Below are 25693 nucleotides of genomic sequence, written 5' to 3' on the forward strand. Positions count from 1 at the left end.
CAGCTCCCGCCTTTTTGGCCATTTTCAATTATCCCGAAGTGATGCTTGGTTATACGGCCTCCTCTGCCCATATTTGGCTTAAAAAACGCTTTTCGGACGCTTTTAGTTACGGACACTACGTCCATGTTTTTATACAGTCAATGGGTTGGACCAGATCGGCTGCAGAATCATGTGCTTCTGAAATTATCATTTTTTTGTAGCAGTTGGCTTTCTCTGTATTATACGTGGCTGCTTGTCAAACATAAACTTCTATTTAAATTCTGAATAAAACATAATTTACAGCATGTGAAGTCTGCTCCATTTAAATTTGTTAAAGCCTGTCACTCATTTATCACAATCAAAAAACTTTTAAATGTCTTTGTTAGAAAAAAAAGTTATGAAAATGATAGAAACCAGCCCTGGACAAAAAAAGCGGTGAAAAGCGGTGACTCCACTCACTGACGCAGCTTCACCATCTGCGGTTTGACTTTATTAAATCAGATTGAGGCGAATAAATCTTATTGATCATGAGACCAACATTTAGCAAGCAGGAAAACATTACTTCTACCTGAAGAAAGACGTATTTCATTGAGCTAATGCTGTAAAAGAGAGAGAGAGAGAGATAGAGAGAGAGAGAGAGAAACTAGTCTAGGGCTATTCTTAAACTTGGAGCTCATTATATTGAAGTACAAATCCAAACACCAGAAACGTTATGCATTTTATGAATAATGAAATGTTATGAAAAGTATGCATTTTATTTATTCACATGCTGTATGGTTGAAATTATATTTTAGTTCACAACTTTGTTTAAAAAAATGCTTTATTGGCTAACATTTCATAAACCTTTAGTTGTTATGCTCTTAAATTCAATGCCATTTGTAATTTCACAGTATTTTCACCTTTAAAGTCACAATTCTATAATGGTCAAATTTACTCAGGCCGATGGTATTTTTAATGACATTTTATTTTTATTTATTTATTTTTGAATAATTGTAGCCTACATAAACAGGTAAAGCAAAACAAATATTTGGATCGTCCCTTATTTTCTTAAAGAATAAACAATTATTTTCTTCAAGAATAAACATGATAACATATTACTAATTCATAGAAATAATTTAAGCAGTTAAAACCTATTTTTAAACTTGAATTTAAATACTATTAAACTAACTTTAAAATCTCAAGGAGTTTATAAGTTAAAAAGGACTAAATGTCACAGTGCATGTTAAATAGTGTAACGATTGATCACAGGAAACGCGAGATCCAAATGCAGTGTGTTTAATGGGGTAATCCAAAATCAAAATCCAAAACAGGCTAGAGGTCAATAACGGGGAAAGCAGTCCAAAAACAAGAAACACAGGCATCATTTTTCTCTGTCTGATTCTGTGTTGTTCTGCATCTACAAAACCCGTTCAAAGAGGTCTTTTTTACTCTATGTTGATGTAATGTAACGACCATCAACACCTGACTATTCTTCCAACTGAGACTAGAATCAGCTATTTTTAAAAATTTTAGTGATCTGTTACTTAAAATTGCTTATCAGTTGTTACAATATTTTATATAGAGATATTTTCCAATACTTTTTGAGTTGATGTTGTTCCAGAAGTAGAGGCTTTACACTATATTTAAAGTTTGTAACATTAGGTTTTCATTTCTGTCATGCTGTGCATTTGTAAAAGCATTTGTAAAAAAAGCATTTGTAAAAAAAAAAAAGATAAGAAAGATCTATGATTTTGGTATAAGGTATAGCTTATGTGAAAAGAAAATGTAAGCATTTTAGAAATGTGTTAATTAACTGAATATTGTGTGAAAACAACATGAATTGTGCTAAAGATATGGTCACCACAGACTGATGTTGTGCTAAATGTGTATAGTGTTTTGAAAATGTGACTACAGATTGGAAAAAGGAATTAAAAAAAATAAAAAATAAAAAACCTGAAATGTAATAATGAGTTTGTCTGTGTGCTGCAGGACTACAGCAGAAGTGAAACTGGTGTGTTTCAGTCCAGATCATGTAACCAATCAAACAGTGACTCTGGGAGTGTGAGCTGAAAATCTCATTTGCATTGTCAGGGTGGAGTGATTGTGATCCTCTCAGAATAGAGCAGCTCTGTCTCCAGAGACCATGTTCAAACCCCAAGAGCTTTATTTGACTAGATTTACTGCTACTGATCGAGCTTCTGAAAAACACCTGGACAAACACTACATGCATCTTCATCTGTTAGTTGAATGATGTTGTCAGACACAAATGGAGTTTGTTGAGAAGCTTTATTGAATGTTGCAGCAAACACAGCAGATTGAAAGATCAGCCAGTGCTTTGACACTAGAGCTCTCTTTCAGTATTGAGTTGTAAATGACTACAGCTGCAGCACTAGACTCATGTGAATCCTGCCTGACACAGGACACTCAGATACGCTCATCTTCAGGAGAGAGCAGCGCTCACTGGAGAAATATCAGCACTGCGAGCGACTAACAGCGACTCTTGTGGAACGAGGCCTCATGAGGAGCTCCATCATGTGTTACTCTGCAGACGTACTGCTCTCCCGCTTCCCAGCGTGCTTTGCTGAGGGTCAGGACACTACTGCGGCTGTAGCGGCCGTCCTGCTCGCTCTCTGCGCTGGTCACAACCCCCTCGGTGACCTCTGAGCCGTCCAGTGTCCAGCTCACCAGCGCCCCCTGTGGAGAGTAAGAGCTGAGCAGGCAGAGCAGTGCGGCTGAGTCTCCAGAGATCTGCAGAGAAGAGGGCGGCAGCAGAGACACTGAGGGCTTCACTGTGGGACCAGCTGCAAGAGACAAACACAACACATTCACCAACACAGAGAAAACACAAACACTACATACATTTCAATGAAACCTAAAAAATGAAACAAAATATATTAATATATTTACTGCTTTAATCCCAGTAGATTTATATTCCTAAATGATGTCTTTGTATCGTAGTACAGTGAGAAATTCAACTCAAAACACAATTTCAAAAAGATATTGTGTGACTACAAATGATACTGGAATTAGAAATTAAGCAACTGAGTTATTTTATATATATTTATATTTATATATATATACATATATTATACAGTACAGACCAAAAGTTTGGAAAATTACTATTTTTAATGTTTTTAAAAGAAGTTTCTTCTGTTCATCAAGCCTGCATTTATTTGATTAAAAATACAGAAAAAAATGTAATATTGTGATATATTATTACAATTTATAATAATTGTTTTTAAATTTATTATACTTTAAATTGTCATTTATTTCTTTGATGCAAAAATGAATTTTTACAATATACACAACAATATACACTACTGGTCAGTAATTTGGGAGCAGTAATTTTTTTTCTTTCTTTTTTTTAATAAAATCAATACTTTTATTCAGCAAGGTTGTGTTAAATTGATAAAAAGTGATAGTAAAGAAAATATATTATTATAATTTTTTTATAAATGCAGTTCTTTTTAACCTTTTATTGATCAAATATATTAGACAGCAGAACTGTTTCCAACACTCATAATAAATCAGAATATTAGAATGATTTCTAAATGATCATGTGATAGACATGTTATATGTGACACTGAAGGCTGGAGGAATGATGCTGAAAACTCAGCTTCGCATCACAGGAATTTTTTTTTTTTTTAAGTTTATTCAAATAGAAAACTATTATTTTAAGTTGTAATAATATTTCACAATATTACAATTTTTTTCTGTATTTTTTTTTCAAATAAATGCAGGCTTGATGAGCAGAAGAATCTTCTTTCAAAAACATTAAAAATAGTAATGTGTCCAAACTTTTGGTCTGTACTGTATATATATATATATATATATATATATATATATATATATATGAGCTTATATAATGAGCTTTTCTTAAATCCACTGAATTATGAGCACAACATGAGCAAAGGATATTCAAAATCATCGATTGATCTATAGAAAGTAGCTCCATTTATATTTTAAAATATTTTTATTTTCATTTTAATCTCTTTTTTCCCATGTATTAAATATGTGATAAATAATACAATCAAGAGTGAGCCAGATTATGAAAAATTTAATAATTCAGTTGAAATCATCTGAATATCTAAACGGCACAATATTTTAGTTTAAATATTTACTGTAAAACTATATTTATAAAATGTGTAACACTCTGCAGTAAGGTTCATAAGTTAACGTTAATTAATGCGTTAATTCATTTTAACTAACAATGAACAATACATTTGTTAAAGTATTTATTAATCTTAGTTAACAAAGATTAATAAAGGTTCAACTGTTCATTGTTAGTTCATGTCAACTCGGGTCCATTAATTAATATTAGCAGATAAAACTTTGGATTTTAATACTGTATTAGTAAAGAATTAATATGGGATAGACTGAGATTAATAAATGCTTTACAATAATTTTTCATTGTTACTTCACAGAAACTAATGTATTTAACTAATATTAACAAATAAACCTTATTTTATTTATATAAAAATAAATAAAATTAAATAAATACAATTCTGGTTCGGGAAAAAAATGCTAATAATAATAATACTTGTACACAATCTAAATTGTTTGTTTGCACTGGAGAATTTAAACAGACTTACCGAGCACCAGTTTAGTTCCTCCACCGAATGTGTACCACAGTGATACAATCTAATGAAACACTCGTACAAAAACCTCTATTCCACTCGAGTGAACACACACTCCAGCAGAGAGAGAAACACTTCAACACACTGAGAGTAGAAACATCTCTCTATTTTTCAAATGTAAAACTCCTTCATACTAAATATTTTTTTTTTATGTAAAAACGTATTTCTGTCTCACATAGCAACATGACATTGACTCACCACTGAATCAATATTGATTTCTGACATTAATCTATATTAGTTGTGCAATCTTGCAGTAAGTTTATTCAGTTAAAATCAATTTATTATCATGCCAGTGTGTAATTCATCTTGTTTATAATGTTTCATAAAGTGTTTTATTCTTCTTATTCTCACCCTTCACTTGCAAAAACTCACTCTCAACAGAAATGGTGTAAAGTACAGTAATGAGATGAAGAATTAAATCAGAGGTTCAGATATAGCTGCTTTATTCTACGTAATGGTGGTCCTACCTCATGAATATCATATGATATAATATAAATGAATATAATAAATGAATCATGGGTGATAAATATTTCTGAAGAGGGTGATTCTAAAAAGGGTTTCGTGTCACATTGCATTCAGTGTAAAGTTATTATTTTAATATGCTATACTTTATTTAAAGGTGATGTTGCAGTGTAATTACATAAATACTGAGTAATATTAATTTCTATGAATGTAGGGTTATGGTTAGGGTTTTGGATTATGCATGATTTACCGTTGTTGTTAGAGTAAGTACATGTAACATCTGTAACAAAATCTCCTTAAAATAAAGCTGTTGTGAATCCTGCCCACTTCTTTGCATCGTCAGCACATGCTTCAGTGCTCTGAGAGTGTTTATAGAGCTGTGAGTTTAACACTTCATGACTGAGAGCAGAACAGAACACAATCTTCATCATCACACAAGACACAACAACAACAATGAACAACATCCTCATCCTCATCTGGACCACTGCAGCTTTTATTCAAGGTGAAATATTAAGTTTGATATATCAGCTTAATAAGAATAATAAGCTATTGTTGTTGTTGTTATTTTACCATTTTAATATACCAATATTTTGCTATAAAGGTGCTTTACTGACAAACTGACTTTATTTTCTCTTCTTCAGCCTCCAGAGGAGTCACTTTGACTCAACCTAAAGTTAAAACTGTCCAGCTCGGTCAAACAGCTACAATAGAGTGTAACATAGATGTAGGAATATACAGCAACTACTTATACTGGTATCAGCAGAAACCTGGAGAAGCTCCTAAACTCCTCATTTATAGCATAAACAGCCTCCAGTCAGGAACTCCTTCTAGATTCAGTGGCAGTGGAACAGCAAATACTGGAAAAGATTTCACTCTGACCATCAGAGGAGTCCAGACTGAAGATACAGGAGATTATTACTGTCAGAGTGTACACTGGATCAGTAGTAGCTGGGTGTTCACACAGTGATAAAGAGTCGTACAAAAACCTCCATCAGTCAGAGTCACAGTGACTGCACTGATACAGCTGAGAGACACTGCAGCTGCTGATGGAGGTTATTTCTTATAACAGTCTCATTTACTCAAAAAAGTCTTGTACTGATTTATGAATCTTTCTGGTTCTTTAATGTGTGTTTCACTCATTACTTCAACATGGATGTATTTAATTCATCATTTAAAATGTTCCACCATTAAACAATCCAATGTAATCTGATGATACTTACAGTATTCAGGGAAACAGTTCTCATGTCCTTTCAATCCAGAATTACACTAAATAAGTTAATCATAGCAACTCCTTTTGCGTGTCATAGAACATTAAACTTTCATTCCTATTATCTTTTTCTTCTTCTTCCAAAGTGAAAATCTCAAATGATGTTTTGTGTTAAGAATCATTCTGTGAGTCAGTAGTGAAAATTATGTTTTTGATTTCCCACAATCAAATTATAGTTTCACACTTTTTTGAAGTGAAGTCTGAATATATGGAATGAAAGTCTGAATATAGATAGATAGATAGATAGATAGATAGATAGATAGATAGATAGATAGATAGATAGATAGATAGATAGATAGATAGAATGAAAGTCTAAATGTATGTGAAAGTGTGAATATGTGAAAAGAAAGTGTACATTTGACAATTCTCACTGAATAATGTGTAGCTTGTTTTGGCCTTTTGAATTGTGATTCATTTAAAAATGTCATTCACTGATATTTTCCAATACTTTGGTGAGCTACAAGACTTTTTTGAAACAGTTGGTCATACTCCAAACAACATAAACAATCTGGAGTCTACATCACGTCATCTCGAGGATCATATTTCCATTCTTGCAACATTCTTAGCGGTTATGGGCAGTCATGTTCAACAAAATGTTGCTGAAAGAACATTATGCATCATTCTCGAAGGAATTTATGAATCTCTTAGGGAAATGTTGGCTGAAATAGTCCTCCAGGTAGAAGCTACACAAGTGCATGGTAGAAATGCACATTCTGCATCACAGAGAGGAAGGCTGAGGTGAGTGATGATAATTTATTGTACTTTAACCTCTTTGCAAGTTGCAAACAAAATAATTAATACAAGTTATGCATTAACACTTTGTGAATTAGCACATTTTTGTTATTTAGTTTTTTTCTTGTTTGAGGTTCAACATATCAGCTGCTCTGTTGATTCACATGCGGGACTTAGGATTTAGCTGGATGGCCATATCACGAATGTTGTCTGTAAACATTCGAACACTGTACAACCACAGCAGACAACTTGGTTTAGTGGACTATGGGAGTTTCACAACCATTTCAAATGATGATCTAGATTGTCATATTACTGAGGTTCTTCAACAAACCCCTGGATCGGGAGAGACCTACATCACTGTTAGTTTGAGAGGAAGAGGGATAAGAGTTCTGCGATGGCGAGTGCGAGAGCGTTTAAGAATCATAGATCCAGTGGGAAGAGCTTTAAGAGGACGAACGGAGGGTCTACAATGTCTCTGTCCCAAATCAATTGTGGGATGTGTTTTGTAAATTTGTTATTACTCTCTAGCTGGTTAATGAAGAAAGATTGCTGTTGTTGTAAAATTTTAGTGAAAAAGTGAGATAATGCAACATAAAAAAGTATAAGCATGAAAAAAAACATGATATTTAGATAAATTAATTAATTATTTTTTATATTTTTATTATTAATTTATATTTTTAACAAGTTTTTGGCAAGAAAAAGACAACAAAGCCAAAAAGTTTAACTTTGATGTGGTTTATAAGAATAATGATAATAATAACTATAATAATAACTAGGAATTCCAGAAGCCTTAGTCTGGATCCAACCCTTAAATGAAGAACCAAATACCCGAGAAGAGAAGATGCCAACCATCGGAAAACATACAGAATTACCAAAATGTTCCATATGTTAAATATATTCAGTTTCTACAATATATAAATGTATTGTAGAAACTTGATTTGCTGTTCTTCAAGAGGTATGACAGAATACATTAGTTATTGATTAGCTGTTACTTCAATAATTACTTATTAGTTATACAGTAAGAAACAGTATTTTAGTGTAACTATTATGGTTGTTGCTGTTGTAAAATCATCATGAAAATTTGAGATAACGATACATAAAAAAATAAATAAAAGTTAAAGTATAAACAGGAAGGGGGAAAAAAACATTATTGAGAATTTTTAAATGTTTTAATTTTTCAAAAAAAGCTTTTTGGCAAGAAAAAGCCAAAAAAGTTACACCTTGATCCTATGTGGATAATAATAATAGAAATTATTCTTATTTCAGGCATATTGACACAAACCACGAGTTAAATCCATGGGGATTTGTGATTCAAGGTGGAGTTGATGGCTATAGCCGCTGTATTACCTACACTGTAAAACCCGACAAGTTAACTTAACTCAAATCGTTTGAGTAAACCGATTGCCTTGACTTTAAAACCCGACAATTAAACTTAACTCAAACGGTTTGAGTAAACAGATATCCTTAAGTTATGTTAACTCAAACCGTTTGAAACAACCGATTGCCTTAAACCATTTAAGTTGAAAAAACTAACAGTTATAAGTACTCTGAACTTAATTCAGTTGAGTTCACTGAAAGAAGATATACATTGCAATTAAGTGATTAGGTGATTAATTGAGTGATAATTGAGCTTTAGTGATTAACAACTGCTGTTAACAAACAGAAACATTGAAGAAAACAGAGAAAGGAACTACAGCTGACTTCAGACACAGCCTCACTCAAACCTGACAAGTTATGTTAACTCAAACCATTTAAGGCAACCGATTGCCTTAAACCATTTAAGTGGAAAAAAAACTAACAGTGAGTACTTATGAGTATGAGTACTCTGAACTTAATTCAGTTGAGTTCACTGAAAGAAGATGTACATTGCAATTAAGTAATTAAGTGATTAACTAAGTGCTGATTGTGAATTAGTGATGAACAGCTGCTGTTAACAAACAGAATTACTGAAGAAAAGAGAAACACAAGAACTACTACAACTGACTTCAGACACAGCCTTAGATGAAATCAACTGAAATAAAATACATGAAATCTCTCAAGATCTGATTAAACAACCCCACAAACAGCATCACCAGCTCCACTTATTAATAACCAGACTGACTTTATTTCTGTCAGACGTCTACAGAAGATCTTATTGAGAATGAACTAAGGTTTAGATGTTGATTTATTGTTTCATTTGAAGTAACCATGTTAGAGATCAGTGTTTGCTTTAGTTGGGCCCTTGACCCTTGACTTCTGTCTTAGTCTTTTCTCTGGCTGTTATAACCATGTGTTTCTAAAACGCATTTGTTGTAATTCAGAAGCCCAGAAGAAATGACATCAGGTGTTAACCTGTACCTAGATGTAGGTTGTTATACTTTATATAGGTGATGATAGTTATTCATTATTATTCACAATTATTGATCCGTACAGAGTCTAATCTCTGATGAAATAAATGTGCAATTAGTAGAAGTGGACCTAGTAAAAATGACTAAGATTCAGTCAGAGGTGGGTAGTAACGAGTTACATTTACTTCGTTACATTTACTTGAGTAATTTTTTGGGGTAACTAATACTTTTCGGAGTATATTTAAAGATAGGTAATTTATACTCTTACTTGAGTAAATTTTTGTGGAAAAATCTGTACTTTTACTTCGTTACTGTGGGCGACGCTCCTCTCGTTACTTTATCTTAATGCAATAAATGTTATAAATGCTTCAGTTTGATCCAAACGCGCTGTCTACTTTTCTCTGGGCAATGAGCGATGCCCATTCGCGAATGATTCATTCTTTTGAGTCAATTCTGTTCAAAGGCTTGATCAAACCAATTGGCAAACGAGTGAATTGGTTCATGAATCAGTTTGAATGAGTCGTTCAGTTCCCTGCCTGAGTAATAACTTGGGCTACATTCGATTACAGTACACAATACCACTGTGAAATTAAGTTGTATGTGTGTGGCTTATAACAGAGGGGAGTCAAGTTGAATGCAGCTTCCAAAAGACAAAAAATAGCTGATTAAGATTTTATTAATTTTAATACAATCACACCGGTGCGAGTACGTTCAGCAAGTCATATCATCAGCTGCTAAATTCAGACCTGTGATCGCTGGCTGGCGCTGAGCCAGAGATAGATGTGTTTTTACAGCACTGCGCATTATAACCAATCACACAATGATTCTTTTGAGCTTATTAAAGCATTGGCCAATCAGAGGTGTTCAGATGAGTCATCGCTAAAATGCCGGTGCTTCCTTCACTCGCTCCTGACTGAATACTAAGTGCAGATGTGTGTACGAATCGGTAAATAAGATATTGATTTCACAGTGTTAACAGTTTCAGTGATTTTAATGGGAGTTTCTGAGAGTGATTGAAATCTAGACTGTCAATGAAAATGATCTTTGATAATGTAAATGTTATTTGCTCTCTTTCTGAACAATGAAAGATTAGTAGCAGTTTTTATATCACATTAACTTTCAATGTTAAATTCACATTTAATATAAAGTCAGTCGTATTAAAAATATGTTATGGCATGACAACCTATATCTGTTACTTAAGTAAACAGACAGGGTTTTATAATAAATTACATAAATTGGAGTAAAGGCTGATGAAATATATACATTTATACACACACACATACATTACATACATTTTATCTATATATCTAAATAAAAATAGGCTCAGTATATATGACCCAAAGTAACTAGTAACTAACTACTTGAGTAGATTTTTTATCCGATACTCTTTTACTCTTACTCAAGTAACTATTCAAGACTAGTTCTTTTACTTTTACTTGAGTAAATATTTCTAGAAGTACTTTTACTTTTACTTGAGTACAGTTTTTGGGTACTCTACCCACCTCTGAATTCAGTTAGTATAAAAAATGACTTCATAATCATTTTGTACACACACATTTTTCTTCTATGCCAGTAATTGGTCAAACACACAGACATTAATAATCAGAATATTAACCTCTACAATGGTGACGAAAAAAAACATGCTGCAATGCATGCTGGGTACTATTGTAGTACAAAACTCATCCATGGCTCCCAGCATGCTCTGCAGCATTTTTTTTATGGTCATCATTGTTGAGGTTCATATTCTGATTATAGATGTCTTTGTGTGACTGTTTGACACCATAGAAGACCACACTATTTGAAAAGTCATTCAGATTAACTGATTATCACAGAACCACTTCCACTTAGAATCACTTTTACTATATAATCAATCAAATTTTACAACACCTATTTCATCAGAGATTAGACTCAGTACAGTTCAATAACTGATGATTATCATCACCAACATAAAGTATAACAACCTACATCTAGGTACAGGTTAACACCTGATGGCATTTCTTCTGGGCTTCTGAATTACAACAAATGCGTTTTAGAAACACATGGTTATAACAGCCAGAGAAAAGACTAAGACAGAAGTCAAGGGTCAAGGGCCCAACTAAAGCAAACACTGATCTCTAACATGGTTACTTCAAATGAAACAATAAATCAACATCTAAACCTTAGTTCATTCTCAATAAGATCTTCTGTAGACGTCTGACAGAAATAAAGTCAGTCTGGTTATTAATAAGTGGAGCTGGCGATGCTGTTTGTGGGGTTGTTTAATCAGATCTTGAGAGATTTCATGTATTTTATTTCAGTTGATTTCATCTAAGGCTGTGTCTGAAGTCAGTTGTAGTAGTTCTTGTGTTTCTCTTTTCTTCAGTGATTCTGTTTGTTAACAGCAGCTGTTCATCACTAATTCACAATCAGCACTTAGTTAATCACTTAATTACTTGAATGCAAAGTTTTAAAACTTACATGGTTTAAATCAAGGCAATCTGTTTGTCGGGTTTTACAGTGTACCTGAGATGTTGCACAGACATCAGATCATCAACTGCCTTGCAACTTTTCCAAAAATGCAGTGGATCTGTTTGGACTCCCACATCATGTCAGGGGAGATGCAGGTAGTAAGAATATTGATGTTGCAAGGTTTATGATTGAGAATCAAGGGACTAACAGAGTAAGCTTTATGGTTGGTTGTAGTGTTCATAATCAACACATCGAAAGATTGTGGGCAGAACTTAACAGGGTGGTCTTTTCCTTTCATGGAAAAAGTTAGCATTTTAGATAGCAACAACCCACTTCACATTACGGCTCTTCATCATGTTTACCTTCAAAGAATAAACAGATCTGTTGATGAGCTTGTAAGCCAGTGGAACCACCATAGTTTAAGGACAATGGAAAGCAACTCCCCACTGCAACTTTGGACAGCTGGAATGCTCCAACTTCCTGAAAATCAAGGACTACTCAATATTGTGCATGTGCAAAGACCTTATGATCATCGCCGGTGTCATCCTGAGTTAATCACAGTAAATCCCTTGACTGACGATGGAAATCATGGAATAGAACTTTTTTTTTGCAGCATGTAACTTGCTTAAAATAAATACTTAGTCTGCTAAGTAATTTTGCTAATGTTTATCATATTTAAGTTATTGTGGTGACAGAAAAAGGCATTAGCATGTAAAATTATGATTTAAACAAAATACACTTTTCTTTCACGATGAACCATTGAACATTATCACCATATAAATAGTGTACAACCCGAATTCCGGAAAAGTTGGGACGTTTTTTTAATTTTAATAAAATGAAAACTAAAAGACTTTCAAATCACATGAGCCAATATTTTATTCACAATAGAACATAGATATCATAGCAAATGTTTAAACTGAGAAAGCTTACAATTTTATGCACAAAATTAGCTCATTTCAATTTTGATTTCTGCTACAGGTCTCAAAATAGTTGGGACGGGGCATGTTTACCATGGTGTAGCATCTCCTTTTCTTTTCAAAACAGTTCGAAGACGTCTGGGCATTGAGGCTATGAGTTGCTGGAGTTTTGCTGTTGGAATTTGGTCCCATTCTTGCCTTATATAGATTTCCAGCTGCAGAGTTCGTGGTCGTCTTTGACGTATTTTTCATTTAATGATGCGCCAAATGTTCTCTATAGGTGAAAGATCTGGACTGCAGGCAGGCCAGGTTAGCACCCGGACTCTTCTACGACGAAGCCATGCTGTTGTTATAGCTGCAGTATGTGGTTTTGCATTGTCCTGCTGAAATAAACAAGGCCTTCCCTGAAATAGACGTTGTTTGGAGGGAAGCATATGTTGCTCTAAAACCTTTATATACCTTTCAGCATTCACAGAGCCTTCCAAAACATGCAAGCTGCCCATACCGTATGCACTTATGCACCCCCATACCATCAGAGATGCTGGCTTTTGAACTGAACGCTGATAACATGCTGGAAGGTCTCCCTCCTCTTTAGCCCGGAGGACACGGCGTCCGTGATTTCCAACAAGAATGTCAAATTTGGACTCGTCTGACCATAAAACACTATTCCACTTTGAAATAGTCCATTTTAAATGAGCCTTGGCTCACAGGACACGACGGCGCTTCTGGACCATGTTCACATATGGCTTCCTTTTTGCATGATAGAGCTTTAGTTGGCATCTGCTGATGGCACGGCGGATTGTGTTTACCGACAGTGGTTTCTGAAAGTATTCCTGGGCCCATTTAGTAATGTCATTGACACAATCATGCCGATGAGTGATGCAGTGTCGTCTGAGAGCCCGAAGACCACGGGCATCCAATAAAGGTCTCCGGCCTTGTCCCTTACGCACAGAGATTTCTCCAGTTTCTCTGAATCTTTTGATGATGTTATGCACTGTAGATGATGAGATTTGCAAAGCCTTTGCAATTTGACGTTGAGGAACATTGTTTTTAAAGTTTTCCAGATTTTTTTTACGCAGTCTTTAGCAGATTGGAGAGCCTCTGCCCATCTTTACTTCTGAGAGACTCTGCTTCTCTAAGACAAAGCTTTTATAGCTAATCATGTTACAGACCTGATATCAATTAACTTAATTAATCACTAGATATTCTCCCAGCTGAATCTTTTCAAAACTGCTTGCTTTTTTAGCCATTTGTTGCCCCCGTGCCAACTTTTTTGAGACCTGTAGCAGGCAATACATTTTAAATGAGCTAATTAAGTGGATAAAAGTGTAAAATTTCTCAGTTTAAACATTTGCTACGTTATCTATGTTCTATTGTGAATAAAATATTGGCTCATGTGATTTGAAATTCCTTTAGTTTTCATTTTATTAAAATTTAAAAAACGTCCCAACTTTTCCAGAATTCGGGTTGTATATTATATGATGTATCCTTGTAAACGCTGTAACTTAACCCTGTTGTTCAAGGTGAAACCTGTATTTTAAGTTATTAAATACATTCATTGTATGTAGTTTTGTGTAGTGTAATTTTGTAACTACAGTATATTATATAAAATGAGAATAAATGTTACACTTAAAGTCTTGGATGCACAAATCCCACCAATGTAGACACTAAAAATATATAAGCCAGGGCACAAAAAGTAGGAACAGAAAAACATTTATTTAAAAGAAAGCCATACACAGCCTATAAAGAAATAACAATTCTGTCATAACAATGAAACCGGGGAACATGGTTGTTCAGGTTAGAAGACAGGAAAATATAGCTTGAAATACATCTTAAAATGTAATGAAGAACTTTGATTTCTTTTATTGTGTTTTCATGTGTTGTACAGTAAATACAGAATGTTGGTATCAATGAATAACAAAGTGAAATAACATCAGTAGCATAAACAATCTAACATAACTCAAGCTCTACATGCCTCGAAAATATTACCTCTCACGCTCTTCCAAATCCTGGTGAATTGTGTTTTGCAAAATCCATGTCAGATCTGAAAGCAGTGTACACTGCATGAACTGGTATGCGTAGAATATTTTCAAAAGTATTGGCCACTGGAAATCGGGAACAGGTAATGAACTCAAGTCTTGGCTTTGGAGAGAAACCCAGTGCTGAAATGTTGTCACATCCAGTGAAGAAAACAAGAACATCCTCCAGAGAGACATAGTTTTCAACTGTAAAACAAAAAAAAAGAGAGTACCACAATTAAATGATGACTATGTTAAATGATACCACTGGAGTAATGCAAAATTGTTATAAGAGTAGTTATATTCTAAAGGGTTGCTCATAATGTCACATGCAACACTAACAACAGTCTGGTGAGTATAAAGAGCCATTTAGCAGAATAAAAGATAGGAGTTGGTGTAGCAAATAATCTTTCTCCAAGCCTCTGTGTATAAGACAAGGTTAAAAAAGAAATGATTAAATTGAGTCAGAGTGGAAGAACTTGACTGGTCTGCATAAAGCTAACTCCAAATCCCAGCTGAACATCTCTGGTGTGACTTTAAATGTGGACCTTGAGCCAAAAACTCATCACCAAACACCAATGACATGTACATTAAATATATGGACAAACGTATTGGGACACCCCCTTCTGTAGAACAGAAAAAGGCACTTACAAAACTGTGGCAACAAATATGGAAACATAATTCATGTATTTAAAAGTTGATTGCCATCTCTGTTGCAACAGTTTTGGAAGTGTCTGAATGAATGTACCCATTTATACAAGTCACTGGTGTTTGGTGATGAGTTTTTGGCTCAGGGTCTGCATTTAAAGTCACACCAGAGGTGTTCAGCTAGGAGGATGACCTAATACTTTTGGCAAAATTAGCTTTAAATGTTATATTAACATTTATTAACAATATTTATCAATTTATAATACATAAACACCAATTCAAACATTGCAATATAAATATATATTTTAATATAAATAATGTCTTGCATCGAAAACTGTGTGAAATACTAAACTTACTTTCAGCATCCTGAAGATAGTCTTGCCAGAAAGCCAGGGTCCGGCACTCTGCGGAATGAATGATTCGGAAGAGATTCTTCACATCATTTGCAGTTAAGGCCTTTTCATCCTTCACAAAAAGGCACTTTGACTGCACTGGATAGTTTTGGAGAACATCTAGGATACCCAGAGACGTCTGAACCTAATAAAAAGGAAACATGCTGTAATGTGTAGTTTATGTGATTTGAAACATGTAGCACTAGTATTTTTGATTTTTAATTAGATGAGGTTCCACAATGAATTATTATGTCCACCTGTACTGGTGCACTATAACATGGAAGTTGAGGTCAATCATTAAATGTTCTTATACTGTAGACACACTTTGTTAGCAGTATAATATGTTACATGCTTTCCTCTTCTATCTCTTGCATTTCTGCGATTTTAAAGCCATAAAACTATATTAAATTTTTCTGAAAAAGTACAATTTCATTTTGTGTTCAGATATAAACATACCTTTCAAATGGTGCACGGGTCCGCTGAAGGACATACCAATGAGCCAGATCCAAAACAGTCTCCTGTTTGTTTTCCAGTGTTATGCGAACATTGTGACCAGCAAGACTGATTAAGCTAGCTGCCTGTGCAACTGCATCTTGTAGTTGTGAATCAGTCTGGGCCTGTAAGATCTAAAAATATATATAAAAATAAACATTTTTTGAATGAAGATATACAACTATTAGCTGTAACTTCAATGTTAACGAGTGCATGCAAAAATAATAATTTATATCAAAATACAATATAATTTAAGTAAAATATGCCTACCGACTGCAACTGTGACCTTGTTTCTTTATCGGTAATATCTTCAGTTTTGACATTTACATTGTCAGGGCCCTTTTGAAGACACTTATACATAAGTTCAGACAGGAAACATGGACTCTGCCCCCCATGGGCAATTGTCATTGCCATGATCTGGCCAGCATAGAAGTATGCATTGTCTTTCATCGCTATTATCAAATGAAATTAAAACATCATGTCACAATGCCACCTATCTGTGTGAGGCTGTAAAACCTTATATTTTTTTTTTTTTTTTTTTTTTTTTTTATCAAGGAGTGAACTTTTAAATGTCCTTTCTCAAATAAGCATTGTAAGTACAACATTTGAAGATTCTTACATTTCCTACTAAATCATTTCAGGTAAAACATATTTAGGAATCCAAAAGAAATCCTTTACTTGACATCAATATGAATTTATAAGTAGTGTACCTTTGGAGTTGCATGTGAGGACTTTAGCATTAGATGGTCCTTCAAAGATGCCAATTTTGTCCTTGATTTCATGTAGACAGAGTTGGAAAAACTCCCGAGTAGGTCCTCCATTGTCCACAGCATCTTCAGATGTTCCATAGTCATCAGTAAACTTAACATCCACCTTCTTCTCGGGTGAAAAATTGGATCTGCCCATTGCTCTGGATGTTCCATCCAACACATTTCTTCTTATGATATGGAAGCGTACAATACTGTAATTATTTACTCTAGAACCAATCTGCTCCATTATTCTCTCTAAAGTCATCCTTGAATCACTGAAACAATAATAAACAATAAAACAATACAACAATTTCAATGATAACTGGCCATTAATGTAACATACAAAAAAGTATATATTTTTATTTTATATATTTTATACACTTTTACACAATGATTTAAACAACAATTTATTAAATGAAAACAATATTATAAATATTGTTGAAACAATAACCACAGAAAAGATTTGATATGAGATAAAGAAAAAAACAATATTGTGCACACATAAATATATTTGTGAACCATTTAGGTGGTAGCCTGTTTATTGCTACGAGTCTAGAAAATTAAGCTATTGCTATGATACATTAGAATTAAACATTTCTACATAACGTCTTCTACTGACCTCTCATTTGTGCTGCACTCATCAGAGAGGTATTCTTCCTCAACTAGGTCAAGGTATGTACTAAAATATTTAATATATCAATATTTTATAATGAACAATGTTTAAGTACATATATGATGTTAACAGAAATAGCTGCATTACTACAGGACAAATAACATCCCAGATGTAATAATAACATTGTCTACTGCTGAGTGACTACTCTAACACAAAATTGTACTGTAAAGGCCTACTGACATTAAACCCTGACCATGAAAATCCTGTATAAAAAGAACATGTACCTGTAGGTTGTGCTGGGTGCATTGGTTTGGGTGGGACTATGGGATGCCCCAGAGGTGTTGCTAGCAGAGAAGCAGTGTGTGTCCAGAGTGTGTGTCCAGTGCCACTGATAGTGGGACCAATCGAAAAGCTGTTGGTGTAGCCACTAGAGATGGCAGATGTTCCACTAGACAAGGTAGGAGTTTCATCAATAGTAAAGGCAGCAGCAACAGAAGACATGGTGAGGTTGTCAGCTGAGATGGATGGTGCATTGGGGCAAATATCTTTAGTGTCAATACACCAAATAACTTCATCTCCACCAGAGATGGAAGGGGTATTACTGGAGAGACCCTGGACTTCAACAGTGGAGATGGCTGAAACAACTTCTTTGGAAATGTCAGGCACACTACCAATGACTGTATAAACAAGGAAAAATAGTTGGTTAATTTTTTATTAGGATTTCACTTACATGAGAGTGTAAGCAACAGAACACATTTATATCTTCAACATTACATTATGTAGAAGATTTTAAAAAAAAAATGATATGGATATAAATAAAAGTAGGCATTTACCACATTTGTCAGGATCCAATGTTTCTTTGAAATCATTCTTGTTTGTGTTGCTACTGTCTTCATCAGAACATGACTGTCAATTGAAGCAAATAAATACATTTATAATAATAATTGTATGAAATGTATGCTTCCAATACACTATGCTAACAACAAAACAAACATTTGTTTTAATTGTCACAACATACTAGTATCAAAGTAAAATACAGTATTGCCATTGTCACCTGTTATATACAGTACTGTGCAAAAGTCAAATATAGTACTTTCACGCCCCCCCCCAATATATTTTTAATCTTAATGTTTTGCTTTTGTGAGTCTATAGGAAAATCATTTTATATAGGAAGTATTGTTTACATTTCTTTTGACATTAATTGTAATAATCCATTGTGATTTATGTATGCACAAGAAGTCTAACAACATCCGGTGCACCACAAAAAGATGTGATCTCACATCACCAAGTCCATGTGCGATTGGAGAAAAGACTAAATCCAGAAGATTTAACAATTAACTACTATTAACTAAATCATATGAAAGTTTGTGTTTCAACAAAGTTTTTTGAAGTTTTTTTGTGTTTTTTTGTGTTTTTTGAAGCCTAAAGTGTGTAGAGCGGGCCGTCGCCATCTTGGCAGCGCGTCACCGTGCGACTCTCCCGGACAATCAAAAATGGGCAAAAAGGCGGGAGCTAGTTGCTGTAGCCACACCCACCTAGCACGACGGCATTGTCAGCAGAGGCAATCCACCTGTCACTTAAGTGGCTACGCCCTTAATTATGCAGAACTTTAAGTCTTAATATAATTTAAACGGATGAGTTATAAAAAAATTCACCCCCCTCACAGTTGTCATGAAGGGCAAAATTAGCTATTTAGACCAAAATCATTTTTTGAACCAGGCTGTAAACATGTTTTTTCCTTCTGTAAAGTTGGGCATTTTAACATGGGGAGTCTATGGGACTGATTCCCTTTTGCAGCCAGCCTCAAGCGGCCAGTCGATGAATTGCAGTTTTAGTCACTTCATTATTGGCCTTACGAGAGAGAGCGGGAGGTTGGCACTCGACGTTGAATCAACGTTGAAATCACAACTGACCTTATTTCATCCATATTTCAACGTTGAAGGTCGGTCATGTGCCGGCTGGGTGAAATCATAATTAACACATTTCACCGATATTTCAGAATTTTGCTATGACAAAAACTCTTATCACCCACAATTAATTTTGTTCTTACCTCTTATGTCTAGGGCCCTTTCGAGTGAACGGGCGAAGATTGTAGATAGCTGTGGGTGGTACCTGTGAGGTAGAAGGCATGTTTCTTTCTGTAATGTTTGCTTGATAAGCAGGAACTTCCTGGGCTCTGAAGTTCACCGCATTCACTCTTCTGCAGTGGAATAGCGAATACATTCCTTCACCAGTAGAACGATATTGAGTACGGTTGCCAGTATTTTGGCCCGTACACACATTTGCCAGGGTGTTAATTAGATGATCGTTACTTAAAATTGCTGCTACTAAATTTCGTGCGGACTCGCTCATTGCTCAAAATGTGTATATAAAATAGTAGATGAATAACACAAGACGGCACTGAAAACATCAGATTTTCAGACATTCGTTTTATATATTCAGACTTTCATTCTATATTCAGACTTTCATTCCATATATTCAGACATTTGTTTTATATATTCAGACTTTCATTCTCTCTCTCTCTCTCTCTCTCTCTCTCTCTCTCTCTCTCTCTCTCTCTCTCTCGCTCTCTCTCTCAGAGTTGAAGCCTACAGCCATGTTGATGGAAAAGGGAGTATTTTTGGTGCTTTTGTTCTTGCACAAATTATATATATATATATATATATATATATAATGTCAATAAAATCATTATTTAATCATTCTCTAGTTTTGTCTTGCCTCTCTAAAACCATTACAATATCTGGCTATATCATGTAGTGACTGCATATGCTGATTCCATCTTTATTTTACCTGATAATGGGCAAATTAGTTAAACTTAAGGAGGTTAATCAATATACAGTATAATTCAAGAAACTAAGACTTCATGTGTACGGTTGTTTAAAGATTTATATAGATTTGTAATTTGTTTTGTGTAAATTAATTTGTTTAAATTTAACCTGTTATGCATTTTGAATAAAAATACATTTTATAAAATATAATAAAAATACTCCTTAGATTAAATGTCTTACAAACTATGTATGTACAAACTAAACCACCTTGGGTCCTATAACTGCGGTCCTGAAACTGCAACCGTTGCTATATCATCCAGTTCGGTAGGTGGCGCTGTCACAAAAAACTAGGGTCCTATAACCGGGGTCCTAAAACTGCAGCCTCCGGCTGTGCAGGAACATACTATAAAAAGCACCCGCAAATCAAGAAAACATCTTCATCAGTTTGACAGCAGGTGCTGCAAATGCTCACAACACAAACAAATAAAGAATTTTATATGCAGCACGTTTCTTTCTTGGGTTTTGTTGTGATCATTTGCTGCATGAATTGATGAATTGAATTGAAGGTGTTTTCTTAGTTTGCCGGTGTTTTTGGGCACTGTGAAACACTGTCAAGAGAAGAGCATGCCAAAGCAAGAGGTGGCGATAAAACCCTAACCATAAAGCCATGTTGGCCAATCAGAAGCCTGAAAAAACGATGTGTCACAATCCAAACTGTCTGGTTTCAGCGGCTACATGACAGTACTGCAACCAGAGTATCTGATAATCTTCATCCTCCAGGAGTTTTCAAAAAGATTTGGTTTCAGTGACCTGATAATATGTTTGCTTGTGAACAAACTGTTTTGTTTGTGGTTCTGCGGTTTTTTAAATAACCATATTCATGTGGACAGTCACAAACAGCATTCATATATGTATCTCTTTTATCCAGGTGTGAAGGAAAGTGATGATCTCTATAAATCGTTTTTGCCATTATACAGTAGATCTGAGGTGTCTGACACTGAAGAAGATATGTAGGATTAAACTTATCAATGAAGATTCATACAAACAATTGATCATCATTGAGCCACTAACACTGGCTCACATTTCAGTCTGAATTAACAATACAAAAGAGGTGATTAATACACAGATCACAAATCCAAACTGGCCATTCCCAAGCATTTTAATAGAAGTCTTCACACTTCTGTCTCATCTTTATCGTTTGCATATGGAGGGTGTTTTGCATGAGCTGTGCTTTATATCTCTATGAACTGAACATGACTTGATCAAGAGCTCTTCTTCATCAACAAACAAACATGACTTTCACTATCGTCTTTGTCTGGATTCTGGCAGTGTTTTGTCAAGGTTTGATGATTTATGTTTGTATTTTCCAAAGATAAATGAGTGTGTGAAAATATTTAACTTCTAATATTCTTCACTTGTCAGAATCCATCGGGCAGGTGACAGTGACTCAAACTCCCTCACAGCTGCTCGCTCAAACTGGAGAAGTCAAAATAAAGTGCACAACTAGCAGCAATGTTGCCTGTTGTTGTGGTGGTACTGCATGTATTAGCTGGTATCTACAGAAACATGGAGAAGCTCCTAAACTCCTTATTTATGGAGGGAGAATCAACGACAGTCAGGAACTCCTTCTAGATTCAGTGGCAGTGGATCTAACAGTGATTTCACTCTGACCATCAGTGGAGTCCAGACTGAAGATACAGGAGATTATTACTGTCTGAGTCTACACTCTATCAGTGGTAGCTGGGTGTTGACACAGTGATAAAGAGTCGTGCAAAAACCTCCGTCAGTCAGAGTCACAGTGACTGCACTGATACAGCTGAGAGACACTGCAGCTGCTGATGAGAGGATCACAAACAACTAATAGTTTATAGCAAAAATTAGAGAGATTTAATACAATATTTATTTAATTATTATACTTAATTAATAGCCATATACAGTACATCATTCATTCATTCATTCATTCATTCATTCATTCATTCATTCAGTGACCATTGTCAAGTGTTTCTGTGTCTTGTGTCTAAATCAACAAATAGAAGAACTATCTGTCAGGATCTGTGAGGAAGGACACAAACCCAGAATGGCAAATACAGGGTTTATTAATAACACAGACAGCGCACAAGAGGGTGGGTGAGCAGTGAAACAGTCCAACAAAGACAGGACAGATGACCGCTGGAGCCAGCCTCAGATAACAGTCTGTAGAAGAACAGCAGAGGAAGTGGCAGAGCCAGACAGATGGTGGTGAGGGCCAGACAGGACACAATGAGGCACAGATCTGTCACTTGAGGAACACTGACTCAGAGCCAGTTTAACAGCCAGTCAGAGAGAACCAGCAGACAATCAAGACAACAATCAAGACAAGCAATGAGAAAAACCCTGAGCAAAATAATAAAGATCTGATAGAACTTAAAGTAACAAAACAAATAATAACAAGTAAAAACCTTTGTGAATACATAAATATCAAATATCCTAGACTGAATTATAGTCCATTGTAACGTTTGATCAGTCTCCAGTCCACCAGAGGGAGCCTTCACCTGAATATTGAACTCTGCCACTTCCTGTTCCTGCCACATGAGTTCCTGTAATCCTGTATTTAAGTCATGTGTTTGTACTGCCACATTGTGAAGTATTGCCAGTTCACTGCCTTACTAAGCAATCTTCCATTGTTGATAATTGTTATGACCTTTGCTTTTGCTCTTCTGACTCTGTGTCTCTGTGTACTCCGTGTACGTTTTTGGATTACTCTTTTTGGATTTGTCTGCCTGTGGATTGTTTTGCCTGTGTTTGACCCAAGCCTGTGACCTGACCACGAGTTGTGACTATCGTTTGTATTTTATGCTCAGAGTGTTTAATAAAGACCCGCTTATGGAATCCACTCTGCCTAAATCATCCTTACATCCACAAACAGCATTACACACATCTCTTTTATCCAGTATGGAGGGCAATGATGATCTCTGTATATCTTTTCTGGTGTAATGTAGTAAATCTGAGCTGTCAGACAGTGAGGGAGAAATTCAACGTACAAATGTGCCAATCATTGTTTATCATTGAGCCAATAATACTGCTCATGTTTCTGTCTGAATTAAATAAGTGATTAAGTACAATGATAAATAATACAAACTGGCCATTCTCAAACTTTTGAATATAATTCTCAATGTAGCTGTATGTCACAACATCTGGAATCAGGGCCGCGTCTCCTTCATTCATAAAACTGGAGACAAGTTCAACCTCAATAACTACTGCAGTCGAATCAAACTAGGTAAAAGTAGAAACTCCTCTGGCTTTATTGACTTAATTTTTTTTTTCATATGTTTGAATCTAAATCTAATGTATCAGATGAGTCTCTATATTGTCCTGATCTCTCTTCTGTCTCATATTTAGCTCACAGTCTACAGCAGCTTTTTCATAAAGAGAGTGTTTTTCGTGAGCATCACAAGATTCACTTCTCTGCATGTTTATATCTCGATGAACTGAACATGACATAATCAAGAGCTATTCTTCATCAAACAACAAACATGACTTTCAGCATCATCTTTGTCTGGATTCTGGCAGTGTTTTGTCAAAGTTTGACAATGATTTATGTTTGTAAAATGATCTTGTTGATAAATGATCTTGTGAAAAAATTTGACTTGAAATGTTCTTGACTTGACAGAATCCTTCAGACTGGTGACAGTTACTCAGATTCTCTCACAGCTTATCCAATGACTTTCTGTGTTTTGAAAGTGACATGACATTCAGCCAAGTATGGTTACCCCATACTCAGAATTCGTGCTCTGCACACACACGCACACACACACACACACACACACACACACCAGTGGGCAGCCATTTAGCAGTTAAGGGTTTGATGCCTTAGGGCACCTAAGTCGTGTTATTGCCGCCCCGAGATTCAAACCCACAACCCTAGGGTTAGGAGTCAAACTTTCCGTGGAGGACATTGAAGATATCTACCTATTCGGAACCCATCCCTCGCCTTCGCCGCTTTGTACCGCCAGTCTGACAAGCAAGTCTGTGACCAGCGCTGATGGACCGGACGGCTGCTTGTCTGCGCTGGATTACCTCGACCCCACAATTTCCATCCCCAGCTGCAAAGTCGTGTGTTTGTATCGATTATGTGCTTTGTTGCTGAGGTGTTTTTCCTGTTCTCACACTGTACTCCCAATAGGAGCATAGTCTGGGGGTTGTTGTTTTTTTCTCCTCACTTTCCTAATGTTATGCTGTATTTATTCCTCAATTCCCTGTCTTCCTGTCCTGTCTACCCCCTTGTCATATTGTATGTATGTATGGACAGGTTGATGGCTAATTTCGCTGGTACTTGTGACTAGTGACAATAAAGGGCTACTACCACTACTAAAATGGTAGTTTAAAATTACGTTTATATGACTCCTGTCCTTTATTAATTTTCTCCATTTTAAAACATTAGACATTCTATTTTTTTATTGTTAATATTGGTGTTGTTTCTGTTGATGCTTTTTATAAATAAAATGTTTTATATTGTTGTAATATAAAAGGTAAAATGTTACATGAAATGCTAATTTTCAACTCTTAAAAAAAGTTAAGTATGTTCTTTCTTCACTTACTTTATAACAGTTAATAAATATCGGTTCTGCATATCGGTTATCGGGCAAATAAACATGCAAATAACTGTTACTGGTATCGGTAATAAAAAAAATCACTAGTCATTCGATCACGAGTCATATGATGCTGCAAAAAAGAACATTACTCTGTGTATTTGGTGTAATGAAATGTGTTTATGTGGTTTAAGGTAAAAAAAAATAAAATAAACACATTATTTTCTACATTTGCCTCAAGCGTGTGATGGAAATGTTACGCCACTTATCATACTGTGATGCCGTGTCCTGGTGCGACAAGACAAAACCAGTTAAACCTATTACACACCAGGCATTTGTTGCATCCAGTGGGGACATAATTACTGATTGTAATGACTTATACTGACTTTTTATGTGTTGTGTTTAACGCATTCTCATCCCAAGGCGTCATATACTGACCCTCTTGACATTTCGTCAACATCATACGCATATGGCACCCTCTAGCGTCAATATGAGACACAGATTATGGGTTAAGGTTAGGGTTAGGGTTAGACCGCTAGGAGGCGCCTTCTGGCCCATTTTTATCTGCTTCTAATATTGACGCTAGAGGGTGCCATGTGCGTAGGATGTTGACGAAATGTCAAAAGGGTCAGTACATGACGCCTTGGGATGAGAACGGTCTGGTTGTGTTGCATAACACGCTGCGTAAACTTGTCTG

General features: G+C 35.2%; 1 protein-coding gene and 2 gene segments (V, D, J or C); 1 reads left to right on the forward strand and 2 right to left on the reverse strand.

Moving 5' to 3' along the window:
- LOC132125477 (Ig kappa chain V-III region PC 2485/PC 4039-like) overlaps positions 1-25693 on the forward strand; it is a 370198-nt gene that overhangs the window by 136264 nt on the left and 208241 nt on the right.
- On the reverse strand, positions 2446-4820 carry LOC132124753 (immunoglobulin lambda constant 7-like). The segment is given in 3 exon segments: positions 2446-2759; positions 4551-4599; positions 4794-4820. Coding segments are annotated over 3 exon segments (390 nt in total).
- On the reverse strand, positions 16247-17445 carry LOC132124754 (G2/M phase-specific E3 ubiquitin-protein ligase-like). Its single transcript, XM_059535910.1, has 3 exons — positions 17009-17445; positions 16569-16750; positions 16247-16432 (listed from the first exon to the last, which is right to left on the reverse strand). The coding sequence occupies exons 1-3, from the start codon at positions 17310-17312 to the stop codon at positions 16247-16249; spliced, it is 672 nt and encodes a 223-aa protein (XP_059391893.1). The 5' UTR covers positions 17313-17445.

Source organism: Carassius carassius, chromosome 43 (genome assembly GCF_963082965.1).
Source record: "Carassius carassius chromosome 43, fCarCar2.1, whole genome shotgun sequence".
In the NCBI taxonomy this organism is placed as follows: domain Eukaryota; kingdom Metazoa; phylum Chordata; class Actinopteri; order Cypriniformes; family Cyprinidae; genus Carassius; species Carassius carassius.

Bases quoted from the DNA above. Each gene is read 5' to 3' on its own strand.
- LOC132124754 (XM_059535910.1), bottom strand. From the start codon at position 17,312: ATGACTTTAGAGAGAATAATGGAGCAGATTGGTTCTAGAGTAAATAAT. The intron at 16,751-17,008 runs GTACACTACTTA...ATTTGATAATAG, and splicing joins CCTCACATGCAACTCCAAAG to CGATGAAAGACAATGCATAC. The intron at 16,433-16,568 runs GTAGGCATATTT...ATATATTTTTAG, and splicing joins CAAGGTCACAGTTGCAGTCG to ATCTTACAGGCCCAGACTGA.